The sequence below is a fragment of the Gossypium hirsutum genome, chromosome D11, assembly GCF_007990345.1.
Source record: "Gossypium hirsutum isolate 1008001.06 chromosome D11, Gossypium_hirsutum_v2.1, whole genome shotgun sequence".
Classification (NCBI taxonomy): Eukaryota; Viridiplantae; Streptophyta; class Magnoliopsida; order Malvales; family Malvaceae; genus Gossypium; species Gossypium hirsutum.
In genome coordinates this window covers 16,337,442-16,354,196 of record NC_053447.1, presented here as the reverse complement: position 1 = coordinate 16,354,196, position 16,755 = coordinate 16,337,442, and the positions used below count along the sequence as shown (strand labels likewise).

Sequence of the window (16,755 nt, the reverse complement as noted above, 5' to 3'; positions counted from 1 at the left end):
TATAATGCCACAAACAAAATGATTCAACCATATAAGCAGAAATAGTATTTTTATTCTTATTAATAATATTAAGTTTGAACATGCTTTCATACATATACCCTTTTCCCACAAAAATTCCTCCCTTAGACAAAATAAACTTATCTGCCTCAAAAATAAGTTTGAAACCAAACTTATTCAACAGACTTCCAGACACTAAATTTTTCCTAACTTCTGGTACATAATATACATCATTTAAGGTTAAAACCTTTCCAGAAGTGAATTGTAGTTCAACAGACCCTTTGCCTTTAATTGTTGCGGTGGAAGAATTTCCCATGTACAAGACATTGTCATTTTCACATTGTGTGAACTTTGTGAACATGCTTTTGTCTTTGCACACATGTTTGGTTGCTCCGGTATCAGTCCACCATGTATTATCATCTTGTGCCATATTAATTTCAGATATCATTGCAACGAACTTTTCGTTATTATCAGCCTTAGAAGATGATTTCTTTTTTAAAAATCGACATTCATTCTTGAAATGTCCCGGCTTTCCACAATGATAGCATGAGCCCTTTTGTTTCTTTTTGAACTTAGGTGCTCTATCAGTCTGATTGAACTTTCTCTTGAATGGTTTAGTAGTCTGTACTTCCTCCGTAACATGTACTTTGGCATTTTCAGAATTTAGGTTCTGATCTTGTTTTCGATACGCTTCTTCAATACGAAGATGATTTGCCAAAGCCTCAAGAGATATTTCCTCTTTCTTATGTTTTAGACTTCTTTTAAAGTCTTTCCAAGATGGAGGAAGTTTGTCTATTATGGAGGATACCACAATCATTTCATCCATTTTCATATCATATTGCTTAAATTGATTCAGCATCTTTTCAATATCACGAAATTGTTCCATAACAGAACGACCATCAACCATTTGATAATTATTGAAACGACTGACAAGAAATTTCTTACTTGTAACATCTTCGGTCATGTATCTTGCCTCCAATTTGTCCCATAATTCTTTAGCGGTGACGTCGTTTTGGTAGGTGTCGAACAAACCATCAGATAAACCATTCAATATGTGGCCCATGCACATGTAATCAGCATTGTCCCATTTTTGTCTTTCTCGGGTTGCAACAACAGATTCATTTTCATTCTCTTCAGGTCTTGGAGTATCCAAAACATAAGCAATCTTCAAAGTTGATAACAAAAAGTGCATCTTTTTCTGCCATCGTCGAAAATTGCCACCATCAAAGCGATCAAGTTTAACAAAGTTGGAAGCCAACTCCCTTAGTGTTCCACTTTCATGTGTTGTGGTAGTCATCATGAAATATAACCTTAAAATTGTTAGTACAAAACTCCGGTAAGGAAAAAACTCGAACACACGATCGGAACTCGAAAAGAAAAAGAAGAAATAGGACAGGCTCCAAGGCGTGTATCAAGCCACTATCCTTAAGGTTATATTCGCCCCCACTTATCTTCAGTGTGCAAACGAGTTCCAAGCAAATTAACCTCGAGGATACAATGAAGCCAATGACTATTTGCGTTTTGCACTGACGAGAATAGTCCACTATACACTGAGTAATGTATAACAAAAACTCAATTTCTACAAAGGATTTCTGCAGCAATACTTTATAGAATAATCTAATAATATTAGAAAATGAAGGAAGAGAAGAAATAATATTAGAATTTGTTGATATGATTTCCAAATGAAATCTCATTCCTATTTATAGGAATTTTCATGTCTCTTCATAGAGACATCTTTCAATAGGTGTCTTTATGAATAAATAAATAATAATAATTATTCATTTAATTTTGTAACTATTCAAATAATATTTTTTGAATAGTTATAATTCTTTTTTAAAAAATCAAATGATATAACTTTTGACCAATGACCAAAAGTTTTATCTTTTGATTAATTACACCCATTCATTTATAGTTATTGGGATACTATAAATATTTGAAAATATTCCAACACTGTGCAGGGAAGACCGCTCAATAAGATATTATTTTAGTGTCTGACTAAAAGTATCGATACCCTTAAAAAAAGTATCAATACCTTTTACCATATATAAATACCATAAAGAAAATATCATTACCTTTCACTATGTATTGATACCCTTCTTCCTCCATATTTTTCATATTTTGGTGCTGTGGGGGAGTCAAGTATGGTAGAAGGGTCAGCGGAAGTGGCAACAGCGGTGGTGGATGGGATTCAGTGTTAAACAAATTAGGAATTGAATTCTAACTTTTTTATCTTGCCAAAGTCTTTTTCTTTCCAAGCATTTAAAACTAAAAAGGTTCCACAACTAGAAAGAAAACCCAGATGTTGAGTTTCTTTCTCGAGGGATGGTTTATTTTAAGTTTTGTCCATATATTTTTAACATGCATTTTTACTTTCTTTTTTCAAAATCGGTTTATTCCGATAAATCTATTGTTTCAATTTTTTTTTAAACCGGCGTTTTTGGCTAATTTAGTCCAAGAATGCAACATACTCTGACAAATACATATATATATATAAAAATAATATGATACAAAAGATAATTTTTTGAGTCAAACAATTCTATTTATTTATCCATTTTAATTAAATAATTTATTAAAATATATTAAAATAAAAGAAAAATCACTTTAACTTGCCTGGTTTGCATGTCAACTAATCCAATTTCTTATTTTGAAGAGGTACCCAATTAATTCCCAATTGAATCATCAGTGCCGAAAATAATGAATAACATGAAAGTGAATATATAAAAATATCAAAATTTATATATAATAATAATAATTATAATTAGTTAAATTTTATATGAATATATAATAATTTTAAATATAATTATGATAAGTTAGAAATTTTTTTAAAAATACAGAATTAAATTATAAATTATGATGAGAGTTAAAATATAATTTCACTGGTGATTAATTAATATATTTATAATTAAAAAAGTAAATTAAAATATTATATTTTTAGAAGTCAAAAAGTATAATATTGTTATTACTAATTTATAATTTTATACATTTTAAAAAATAAGAAATATAATATTCCAATTTTTGGGACAACAGGCGTTGCCTGTCGCGCCCCATGTTTATTATTATTATTATTATTATTATTATTATTATTATTATTATATGTACCAGCTCCAAACAGTTATAAATAGTCCAAAAACATTTATGCTTTTAATAACTTTTAAAATTAATTATTTAATCTTATCTTTATTAAATAAAATATTATTTATTTTTATTACCATTAAAATTTAAGTCTTTACTGAAGTAAACTTATTTAATTGATTATAATTATTAAATTAAATATTAAATCAAATTCTCTATTAACTTTTTATATTTACATTGATTTTGATAAAATGAATTATTTACAGTAAATTTAAGTTATTAATTTTATATTACTTTTTATTAATGACATATATATCTTTTTGAAATTTTTGATTTTTTTAATATTTACATAAATTCATAAATTGTTGTGAACAAAATTAAATATTATTACCCGGCTACGCCCGAGTTTAAAAGAATTAATTATAAATAAAAATTTAATTATATTAAATAATTATTATTTAAGTATTTAATATTTTAATCTTATGTAAATAACTTAAGATTACGGTCTAGTAATTATGATAAGTTATGATTTGTATTTAAATCTTATATAAATTGAAATATAGAAAAAAAAACATATGAGAAAATTAAAACATGACACGCTACAAAAAGTAACAATAAAATGAAATAAATATATGATTTATATGAGCTTTCTGCATATTGTTGATCTATAAATAATTTGAATTACGAACCAAGCTGTGAATGATTGTATAAATTAACTTATTTAAATATATAAAAAAGAAAATCAAATATTAATCCTAAATAATTATTTCTAATCCTTTAAAATTTTATTTTTATTTTTCAATTGCAAGTCTTCATTTTACAAAAAATATATATATATATAAAATCATATAAATGTGATCCACATTTAAAAGTAAAATAAAATAAATATTTGGATAATTTTATTTTTTTCTTTTTTCCTTAATTGGTTGGATGCGAAATCTAAACTGACTAACAATTAATGTGCATGCTAATTGTTTTGGTACACAAAATTTTTCATTATAAAAAATATTAAATCAAATTATATATGGCACAAATATAATACTAAAAGAATAGTTAACTTGCAACCGAAAATAAAAGTAATATAAATGAAAGGATTTCATCTCACCCCTGCTACCCAGCCTTCTGGCTTGAGCCAAAAAGAGTAATCAAAAGAAAAAGGCATGCGTAAAATCCTCAAAGCTAAATTTCTACAGAGAAGTAAATGTATGTTCTTTTTTATAAATAGTATAGATTTAAGTTGTTGATTTACTATTTAGCCTTTCATTTACCATTCTATAATATATACCCTTATAACTGATAATGTATGAATCAACTATTACATATTTTTTATTAAAATAAAAATATTAACTATTATACTTAGACTTTTACTTACATCAAAGTGTATGACTCACGCATACATAGTTCGCCATCCATTCAGGATTTAGGTATGCCACACTGTGAACATTATAAGTGAATAAATCCTTAAATGTATTCATGATCTATTTTTCTTAGGTCTTGTCTAGTGTACAGTCAGTCTAGTTAGTCACATCTATGTCTCTATTTTCTGGGAGCCATCCACTCCAATGTCCATGACAATGCATGTACCCAATTGGATTTGATAGACGACATATTAGTCTTTTAATTGGCTTGCTCATTTTCGATTAAACTAAGGACATGTTTAGGTTTGTCTACTAATACAAGCTGTCTTTTCATACTACGATCTGACCACATAATACCGCTTAGTATTAGTTAAACATTTAGACAACTAATGAGCAACATTTGTTTCTATTTTGCTTTGCATGCAAAACTAATGTGAGGGCAATTATACAGAGTATATTAATGTAATTAATGAATTTGTTTTATTAACCAACTTGTTCAAAAAAATTACAAGTTTACAAATGAATATAATACACTCAGTGCACCAGATCCAACAATAGACACTTTTTCAAAGGACACTTAAATCTCTCCCATGTTTCATAAAGTGTCTCAAGCTCAAAATGAGGAAAAAAAGAGATATCATTTCTCAACTTGACTATATTGGTTGGTGTAAAATAGTTCAACAAAAATTTCTCTATCATCTGGGCCCAAATAACGATAGAACCTTGTGGTAGTGATTTCAACCACTGCTTCTCTCTATTCCTTAAAGAAAATGGGAACAATCTCAAGTGTATGGAATCATTAGAAGCACCATTGATTTTAAAAGTATCACAAATCTTTAAGAAATTTGTTAGATGTGCATTTGGATCCCAAGTTAGAGTTGGCTTGACATAGTCATACATAGTCAATGGAGGGATCTATAATTTCTTTAATAATGTTTTCTTCCTCTTGACTGTATATAATAGTTCGATGTTGATCTAGCCATGCTTCTCTAACATCTTTTCAATTTCTGCGAGCAATTCTTTCAATCTCACTATAAAAAATTATTGATTCAATGGGTTGCCTCTAGTCATAAACCGAAAGAACCTGTCACAAACCAAATAAAAATGAGCCAATATATCAAAATTAAATAAAAAAATAGAAAAAAATAAAATAAAAATGTTTAAATTAACAGAAATAATATTTTCCTAATATTTTAGTTCTCGAAAACGACGCCAAAAACTTGGTGTCCACTAAACTAACCAATAAATTGACTAAGGTAAGTGCACCTATCAATTAATAGTATAGTAATGTTAAGCACAAATATCGTTCCCTCGAGGATTGTAATTACTAGTAATTATCACATTTCCATTATTTAACCTAATAATTTAATAAACTGATTAAAATTAAATCAAACTATCTAAATTAACTAATGAAATGCACCAAAGAATAAAACACAAAAACAACCAAATATCAACCAAGTGACAAAACAATACCTAGATAAGAATCCACCTAGATTTCATCTATAGTTCTTAATCTAGTTTATGCAAGTTCTTTTATTAGCTCTTTGATTCATAGAAATCCCTAATTTATGCTTATATCTCTTTCGAGCATAAGAGGAACTAAATCTAGGTTGATTAATTGAATTTTTTTGCTAATTTAAACCCCTATTATTGCATTAATTCGCTCTATGGATCCCTTATTAGATTTGACTCTAATCTGGTAGATTTATGTCGTTTTATTTCTAGGATTGCCTGCAACTCCGTTCAATTATGCAAGATTTAATCAAAAGAAAGGTCTATTCAACCTCAGACTTATGCACATCAAATATGGATCGACACTCTAGAATTATCAACCCAAGAACAATTAAACATTCATAATTGAAAACAAAGAGGCTAAGGTTTTATTGCATGAAATCAAATAATACAATCCATCCTAGGGTTCATTTCTCCTAGGTATTAAGATATTTAGTTTATATTTGCAAGAACAAACACAAAAAAATACAATATAACCACCAAAATAAAACAAATCCATGATAACTTCATTCAAAATAAGCTTGGACTCCTGAATCTTGATAGAGAATTGCTTGGAAATCGGCTTCAATGGTGTTCTTCGAGTAATTTTTGTGCTATCCTATGATGATTGCTTTCCTCCTATTTTATTTCCTTATTTATACATTCTTAAAATTCCCAAAAAACTAAAAATCGTAACTTTTAGCTGTTAGCGCACATGGTTTGCAAAATTGAAACGCCCTGGACACATAACTGTGTGGATCACAAGGCCATGTGGATTGACCGTGTGAAATTTTGCTGCATGTGTACAGCTTCCGAAATGTTCCAATGTTCTAATTTCCATCGTTTTTTACTCCTATTGCTCCCAAATGCCCTATTAAGCATCAAAACATAAAAATAAAATATATTTCACAATTAATGTCATATAATCACCCAAATATGCACTAAGAATGAGGTTAAAATATGTTACTTTTGACACTTATAACCTCTATTTGTAGTTGAGCTCCCCCAAATTCAACGATACAGATTGAGTTAAATCGACGATCAAGATTTGTGCCTATCTACAAGATGAGAGTCTTAAGGGATTTAAACTCTATACATCTTTATCCCTTAGGATTTACAATAATTGCCATAGTACTCTAGTTTTACTGGAGTGTTTCACTATGCAATGGTCACGAGCTTTGATCCGTGGCCCGTGAAACTAGGACTATCTAAAACAACTGCTGCCTATCTCGTATACAATTTATCCTTAAACGTAGCAGCACTCACATTACCTTTAACCCAACTTGTTAGTGGCTCAACCAATGATAAAAAAACAACAGAAACAACCCAAAAAACTGGTTGAACAATGATAAAAAACCAGCTACGCTTCCCGTCAATCCTGCACACACAAAACAACAAGATGCACAACATTAGCAACTTCCCAGCCCTGATGTTGCCAAACACAAAGGTTCCGATTAAATCAAATGCTCCATAAGAGAGGAAGAATTTTAGCATGGATATCATCATTGAAACTCTAACACTTCCTTCACCCAATTAATGACTGAAACTTGTGGAAGATGAACCCAACATGTTTTCAAACATCCTTAAATTTAATGCACCCAAGGGAAACATGATCAAGGTTTTTCGTCCCATCACAACACCGACAATCAGGATTAATAGGCACACCCTTCTCAATTAGGAGCTTATTATAAGGAATAAAATCATGTAACAACCACCAAGTAAATTGTTTAATTTTAGGAGGTAATTTTAGCTCCCAAATCACAGACCAAGGGTTATTAATCTTACTAGAGAGAATATTAGAAAAGTGTTCCAAAGCTATCTTGTATCCTTTCTTAACAAAGTATCTTTCATCATCTATAAAATGCCAAACATGCAAGTCGCTCGATTTATGAGAACTAATGGGAATAGTACAAATATGACCAACATTATAAAAGACCAATATGACCAACATTATAAAGGACCAATATGACCTCTAAAAACTCTTTATCCCAAGCCATATCATCAACTTTCCTTAGCCATCAAATCCTCTAACTTGGGTAAGGGATCTAAACTAATGAAAAAGTTACTTTCATTAGGGATCCAAGAATCTATAAAACCTTGATCAAGGCACCATAACCTAATCGCCAACGCATACCTTTTAACAAAACCCGTTTAAAAAAAAAACACACTCTTCCAAATAAAATAAAGATTATGCCCTTCTACTTTAAGAAGCTCACTGTAACACCATTGCCTGACCTGATCGTCGGGTATGAGTTACAGAATGATACACTAATTATCGGAGCAAAAATGATCACAAATTCATGTTATTATATGTTTAAATACATGCATAACACACATATGGTATAATATACAATCAATTTCGAGACTTATATGAGCTTATGAATACTTTTATACTAGTCCGCACTCGAACTAAGACCAAATTGTAAAGTTTTAAAAGTTCCTAGACCAACGTCATGACTTCATCATTTTCTCATTGTGACGTGGTCATCTCAGTGTGTCATATCACAACGATATGTATATACTCGTCGTGACGTCACTCTCTGAGTTGACAACATAGCGACTCCAAAAGTTTGAGGTTGCGACATGACCCTTATTTTTGGCTACTTAGCTCCTTTTGGTACCTAAATTACATGTTTTCAACCAAATCATATTGCTACCAACCTTCATTTTACCACTTAACTTATGCCAAACCTAATAAAACATGCCAAACTAAACTTGTAACAATTTGAAATTAACCATTTAACTTAACATATAATCCATGTCATTCATTCAAGTTCTAATTCACCATTTACTTATCTAATCATGACAATTTTTCTTACCTTAGACCAATATGTGCATAACTCCTCATTTTGAGTATCTAGTAACCAAATGACAATGGAAAGAACCAAATCAACCATACACATAACCTATATTTCAAGCATGGCTATCATTTTTACCACTTTACTTGCCATTAAGGTTCCTATCCTTCCCAACTTTCATACGTATAATCTTTATCATGCCAACACCTATCAATTAAGATCATTATGCAAACAAGCATCACACATGATCAAAACGTGTATCAGTTTGATTACATAGCAAGCTAATTACATAAGTTCCAACCATGATCAACTTATCACGTAACATTAACACCAAATTGACCATTTGCACAACAAAGGTCCCTATGTACATGCCACAAGGTCTAGATTCAAAATGAATTCATAACTATTATCTCGGGATAGTGTGTGCTCCTTTATTGATCCAACTCGATAGTTTTGCAAGGTGAAAATCTACAAGGAAGGAAAAACAACTAGAGTAATCATTAAAAATGCTTAGTAAGTTCAAATGGAGTCATTAAACTTACCTTGATCCATTAAGGCATAAAGAAAAATGTCATAGATTTTGGCGTTCAAAAGTGGCTTTTCTTGGCACATACTACCAGATCTAAATACATGTCAACATTATATACTAAATAGGTTAATCTAATTTACAAATTATGAGGAAAATTTAAAACATTAAGCCAGTCTAATACTTATCCCATATCAAATATCAAACACATAACATCACATATCCAATTTGCATTTGAATTCCCATTTTCGTTTATTTGAACGTCACCCGAAGAAACTATAGTAAAATGCAATCGAATACACGGGAAGAAGTTGCTCATACAAGCTGACATTATAACATAATTGCTTACACAAGCTGACATTGTATCAAGTTTACCCGTCTCGACTAAACCTACGATACATATAACTCGAAAATCTGCAACAAATGCTAGGTCTTGCAATAACATGTAAAATCCCTAATCAAACACGTGTATAATCCTAATGACATGTCATACGTATTCTAACCTTTTACTAAGTTCACACGAGCATCATTTCCGTATACATATATCATTTCCAATATTTGAACATAATTGCATATTCCATTTACCAATCCAGTAATCAACCAACATTTACATTTTTACTACGTACTACCTCATAATATCCTGTATTCATGTAACTTTTCAATTTAGTCAAATTTAACCATACGTGCCAAATTCACTAAATTCTACTTAAATCTAACATATAGATAAGTTCAAACATAATTCAAACATAAAATAAAATAGGGTGGAAAGTCCCATATGAACTTACCTGTTCAAAATATGTAAAGTGGATTCTTCAAGGGCTAATTCGTAATTTTAGCTTTTCCCTGATCAAGTATACTTTGATCAGATTCTTAATCTAAACAATCATTTTATATCATCAATCAATACCAAATGTCTCCTTACTATGCTATGATATGCATGAGCCTATATGAACTCGATTTCTCGATATACCAAAAATATTACATTTTATTCAATTGAGTCCCTAAACTCGGGATAGTTATAACTTCCATTTCCTAGTTTAGAATAAAAATTTGATTTCATATATTCTCATTAGGGACCTTATAATTTTTATTTCTGACATAATTTTATAACAATCTTTACTTTTATTCAATTTGGTCCCTAATGTAACAAAGTTCACAACAAGCTAAATTAACTTTACAATCTAGTCCTTTTTATATTCTAAGTTTAAAATATATCAATTTCAAGCCTAATTCTTCAAGAAATTAACAATGGAAACTTTCTAAAACTTTAGCAGTTTTACAAATTAGCACATTGGGTTAGCTAAATCAAGTTTCCATGACTCTAAATTCATAAAAATTACAAGAAAAGTACTTGAAATCACCTTAATATAAATGACCAAATGCTTTTGAAGCAACAAACCATTTCTCCTTCGGTTTCTTAAGTTTGGACGGTAGAGAAGAAGAAGAACATGACAGATCTCTATTATCTTACTATTTTATACATTGATTAAACTTTAATTAACCTTAATCAATTAACTAAACCTTTAATTATATTACATTAATCACCATTAGCTAAATTTAGTGGAAATTACCATCATCATCCACTATCTTATGCTATAAAATAGTTTTTTTTTTTTATCATTTTGAACCTGTAGTTAATTGCTATTTAAGTTCTCAAGCCTTTGGCCAATTAAAAACTAATAGAGATTAGACTTTACAATTTAGTCTCTAAGTGTTAATTAACTATTAATTCGACAAAATTTCTTGACCAAACCTTAATGTAACAATATACTAGAAACGTAAATATTAATAGACTCGATTCATGAAAATGGAATTCTAAAATTACATTTTTTATACCATTGAAATCAGGTCGTTACATCTACAGTTCGAGAAATATTTAGCTATGAAAATATGAGACGTAAGAGAGTCGAGATGCATAAGAATTATCCAACTGTTTAGCAAGCATTGCTAAATTGAAACAGTGAAGCTCTTTAAAACCCATGCCTCCACAAAGTTTGAGAACACAAATCCAATCCTAAAAAGCCTAATGTATCTTTTTATGACCATCAACCCTAGAACTCCACCAAAATGAATTCATCATTTTCTGAAGATCATCTTAAGTTGTATGAGGGATCAGGAATACATGTCATGACTGAGATCGAAAGAGCTTGAGCTACAGCCTTTAGTAACACTTCCTTACTAGAACCTGAAAGGAATTTATTCTTCCAACTAAAAATTCAATCACTTAACTGCTCCCTAATAAAAGAGAAAATCTATTTCTTGTTTCTTCCTACTAAAGACGGTAAACCGAGGTACTTGCTATGATCTAAAGAAAGAAACATTGACACCCACAACATTACTAATTGCCTCACGGTCAACACATTTTGTATTGTAACTAAACATGATGACATTTAGTTTTATAATATTTGTTTCTTAAAAATGATTATATTATTAAAATTAAAATTTATTTCTTTATTATTTATATTAATAGCATTTGTAAAAATTTAAAATTATATGTAATTATTACTTAATACATTCCTTTAATATACTTTTATCTCTAAAATATTAATTGTCAAAAACTTCTTGTAACATATTTTATAAAAAAATCAATTTAAAACTTTAAAATTTAATGACTTAATTGTAAGTTAATGAAATATATTTTAATTAAATTGATTTATTTTACTTTAAACATATTTAAATAGGGAAAATTTATTAATTTGAAATTTAAAAAATTAATTAAAATTTCATATTTATATTTATGAACTTTGAAGTAGATTAATACAATGTAAAATCTATTTTAAAATAACAATTCATTTAAATTTAAATAAAACAATAAAATTACATATTTAGGTAGAATAAATTTATTAATTTTAAAATTAAAATTTCATATTTAAAAAAAAATTGAATCTTAAAGTAGATTAATGTGAAATCTATTTTTAAATAATAGTTAATTAAAGTCTAATTAAAATAATAAAAATACATATTTAGATAGCATAATTTTGTTAATTTTAAAAATTTAAAGGAGATTTACACCATTCATTTTTAGTAGTTAATTTGAAGTTCGCAGTTATATAATATGAAATACAATTTTTAAATGTCCTTTAAAAAATTGATTTAAATTATTTGTAAAACTTGATTTCAATATATAAATTATTTTTAATTTTTATCATTTATACTCAAACTCTAGAGAGGGGATAAACAATGTACTTGGTTCTTGCAAATCGTATAATTACCTTCTAAAAATTGTAAGATCATAAGGTATTATAGTAATAAAACTACATTTTGGCTTCAAAAATATTTATATTTTACTTTTGACTTGATAAAAATTTTCTGTTACATCCGCGAAATTGGATTTTGAAAAGTATAATTTAAGAGTTTTAACTTTTTAATTTAATCGCTGATTGAGTTTTAACTTGATTGATATTAGTATTGTTGTCAATATAGGAGGACGCAGATACGAGTATGTTGAAGCGTATTATCCTCTTATAATGAAATTACGAAAAAAAATTAAATACAAATCTCAGTAAAAAATCTCGTCATTATAATTAAGATTTTACCCAAATATTCATTACAAATAACATAAAATCAAATTACAATATCATGAAGAGAATATATATTTAGCATTTAGGTAATCTCGATCCAATTGAGGCTTGCAACATGAACGACTATTCTAAAATACGTTGAAATCCCAGCAAATGTAACTTGAAGGTCATGAAATATCCTGCAATGAGGATCATAGATAACAAGTGCTTTATTTCTATATTCCAATAAGATCCCTCCACTCCTCAACTGGCATAGGACTCGAATGCTTCTTTTAGGCAAATAAAACCTCGAGTTATTCGATGATTCACACTGATCATTTGGCTGCAATATTCTTGGTACGTAAGTTCCAATGCTAAATTCTTTGATCCAAGACTCTCTCACATCATACTCCTTCATAACCCAAATCTCCAATCCTTCATTATCGGAAGAAACTGCCGACAGGCAACCTCGTAGAACAACGAGTTCACGAAATCGCCTGTCCGAACTGATGAAATCAGGCCTAGGGACCTCATTGAATTGTTCATTAGCCAAGTCAAAAGACATGATAAGATCAGTAGCATTGATTGTGTCGGGATAATAAATCCAATGAAGTTTATCGTGGACTAAAACCTGAGATTTTTGCCACATAAAATGGAAGGGAAATCTTCCCAAATTTCTCCATGTGGGGCTACCAACAGTCAAAATATAAACCTCGGATTCAATTGAAGAAGAAGCATATGCGGCAGTCAGAGGAGGTCGACGCATGCTAGATATAGCAACACGCCTAGGCAGGGTTCTACAAGTTATTCCTTTATAGGATACCTCAACAACCTTATATTTCTTCGTAGTAGGATCCAAACCAAATCCCAACACGCTCCCATGATGACTAGCAGGGTTCCTTGTTATAATCTTTGGCAACTCAATGTAATCCCTAGTAAAAGGATTATAAATACAGAGCCCGAAGCTTGGGTGAGTGAAACGCAAGCATAGCAATCCATTACATGAACTCACCAAATGGAAGTTTGACAATGGTGGTATGGTAAGCTTCTTTGTTATCATCACGTTTCCACCGTTTGGATGGCTGGAGAAATCTCCAAAATAAAGCTGGTTTTGGATGGGATTACCGATGATTTGTAAAATGAAGCTTGGATCATTGTCAATCATGCGCTTGAAATGCTTGTCGACAAACTCTTGATCGTGTATGAATATACGCCAGGCTCGACACACAGATTTGGATTGCACCAAGCTTGGGATTGGAAGCCTTGATAGTATCTCAGGGACAAGCTCCCGAGGAAGACAATCCATTTCTCTAATTGGTTTTTTTTCTATGGTTTCTTCTTCGCGAAGTAGTGTTGATACAATAGAAGATTAGGTTGTATTATTAAAGATGGTTGGGCGATGAAAACTAAATTGAAATTGAATAGAATATTACATTATGAAAATGACCAATTCGGTCGCAATAACAAACAATTAGAAAAGAAGGAGAAGAAAAAAAAATACAATAGCAAAAAAATTGTATTGATGCACTCATCACTGTTGAAAACAATGGTAAAATATATATCGTACTTTAAAAAGAAAAGCGCAAGTTAAATTTTGGAGACAACACTTTAAATATGAATTTAAAGATATAAAAATAAATGTCATGTTATTAACGTAAAAAAAGTAAAAAAATTAATATTTTTAGAAATTATTTGAATTTTTATAATTATAAAATTTTTTGTTCATATTTTGATGCATTGTTGAAACTTTTTTTTTTGATAATTTCTTTTTACATTAGTCTAGAATTTTTTAATCATGATGTTTCAAAATTTTATAATTTTATTTCAACTACTTAACATTAAATTCTTAGTTTCTTACATAAATATATATAATTAAATTAAATGTAATTATATACATACACTAAGAATAAATAAATAATTTTAAGTTTTTACACATTTGATATTTATATATACATATTTAGAATTTTTAAAATAATCATTAATAAATTTTTATAATTTTTAAAGTGTTTTTAATTTTGCATTCATCTAGAATGAATTTAGATAACCATTTGTTCATATTTCATTCTATATACACATTTTAATTATTTTTTTGAAAAAAACTTTTTGTTAGATATGATATGCCATGTGACAATTCTGATGGCTTCGTCAATCACATCAACTTAATTATAGTAAAATCATTCAATGGCGATTTCTTTAAGTTTTTTTTTTCAGTTAAATTAATTTTTTGATTTTTTAATAAGTTTTTCTTTTACCGGCCATTAGTTTGTTTTTAATTTTTGAATGAAATGGACAGTAACTAGAATTTTACAAAATGGGGGAACTAATCCTCCTTCAAGATAATTCAAAGAAATCAAGAGGACTGGATCGAGGGGACTTAAACACCAATCATCTCAACAACTGCATAAACTGATTATAAAAACTCCGATAGAGACATCTCATTCTTTTTTTCTCTTTAGATAACATGAAATCAATATCATGGTGCCTCGATAAATGTATCGATCCAGTTGAGGCTTGCAACATGAACGGCTAAGGTGAAACACCTGGGAATTCCTTCAAATGTAAGTTGAAAATTCTGGAATGTTCTGCAATGAGGATCATAGACAAAGAGTGCTTTAATTTTGTACTCCAATAAGATCCCTCCACTCCTTAACTGACATAGGACTCGCATGCATGTTTTAGGCATATAAAACATTGAACTATCCAATGATTCACGTTCATCCGGCTGCAATATTTTTGGTAGGTAAGTTCCAATGCTAAATTCTTTGACCCAAGACTCTTTCACATCATACTCTTTCATAACCCAAATCTCCAGTTCTTCATTATCGTAATCAAAACAAACCGCCGACAGGCAACCTCGTAGAACCACGAGTTCGTGAAATTGCCTGTCCGAACTGATACAATCAGGCCTAGGGACTTCCTTGAATTGTTCATTACCCAAGTCAAAAGACATAATAGCAAGGTAAGCTTTACTCCCCCGAGGATAAGAAATCCAATGAAGTTTCCCATTGACCAAAACCTGAGATTTTTGGCACATAAAATGGAAGGGGAAACTTCCCAAATTTCTCCTTGTGGGGCTACCATTACCAACAGTCAAAATATGAACCTCAGAGTCAATTGAAGAAGGTGCTATAATCTGAGGAGCTAGGCGATTGACAGGTCTAACAACATGGCTTGGAGAAGCTCTATAAATTCGTTTATATGATACCTCTACAACCTTATATTTGTTTGTGGTAGCATCCAAACCAAATCCCAATACCCCCACTTGATGACTAGGTCCCTTTGCTATTAGCTTTGGCAACTCTATAGAATCCCTGGTAAAAGGATTATAAATACAGATCAGTCCAAGGCTTCGGTGAGTGCCACGCAAGCATAGCAATCCATTACATGAACTCACCAAATGGAAATTAGTTAGCAATGGTAGCATGGTAAGCTTCTTTGTGATGATCGTAACGTTTCTATCATTTGGATGGCTGGAGAAATCTCCGAAATAAAGTTGGCTTTGGATGGGTTGATCTCTGATTTGTAAAATGAAGCTTGGGTCATTCTCAACCATGCGCTTGAAATGCATGTTGACAAACACTTGATTTCGTATTAAGTTACGCCAGGCTCGATTCACGGACTTGGATTGCATTATGGTTGAGATTGGAAGCCTTGATAGTATATCAATGACAAGCTCTTGAGGAAGACGATCCATTTTGCTAATTGGTTTTTTTTCTTTTTTCTATATTTTCTTCTTCGTCAAGTATTGTTGAGAGGTTTAATAGAAGAGATAAGGTTGTATTATTAAAGAAAGCTTGGCGATGCAAACGAAATTGAATATAGAATATTATACCTTGACAATTACAAATTCGATCTTATTAACAAACAAACAGAAATGAAAAAGAAAGCATATTGATGCCGTGATAAGTAATTTTTTTTTAATATGATATAAAACATCTTACAAAACATAACATGTAAGATAAAAACAAATTGGATGGGGAATTTAAATTATAATATGTAAGATGAAACATTGA

At 29.9% G+C, this 16,755-nt stretch overlaps 2 protein-coding genes across 2 annotated transcripts; both read right to left on the bottom strand.

Annotated features, from left to right (window-relative positions):
• Positions 1–12,845: 12,845 nt before the first annotated feature.
• LOC107910979 (F-box protein At3g07870) lies at positions 12,846–14,048 on the bottom strand. Its single transcript, XM_016838886.1, has one exon. The coding sequence runs from the start codon at positions 14,046–14,048 to the stop codon at positions 12,846–12,848; it is 1,203 nt and encodes a 400-aa protein (XP_016694375.1).
• A 1,167-nt stretch (positions 14,049–15,215) lies between these two features.
• LOC107910978 (F-box protein At3g07870) lies at positions 15,216–16,436 on the bottom strand. The gene has a single exon (XM_016838885.1). It carries the CDS (start codon positions 16,434–16,436, stop codon positions 15,216–15,218), a length of 1,221 nt encoding a protein of 406 aa, XP_016694374.1.
• Positions 16,437–16,755: the final 319 nt, after the last annotated feature.

Excerpts from the sequence above, each read along its gene's own strand:
- LOC107910979 (XM_016838886.1), bottom strand. The coding sequence starts at position 14,048 with ATGGATTGTCTTCCTCGGGAGCTTGTCCCTGAGATACTATCAAGGCTT.
- LOC107910978 (XM_016838885.1), bottom strand. The coding sequence starts at position 16,436 with ATGGATCGTCTTCCTCAAGAGCTTGTCATTGATATACTATCAAGGCTT.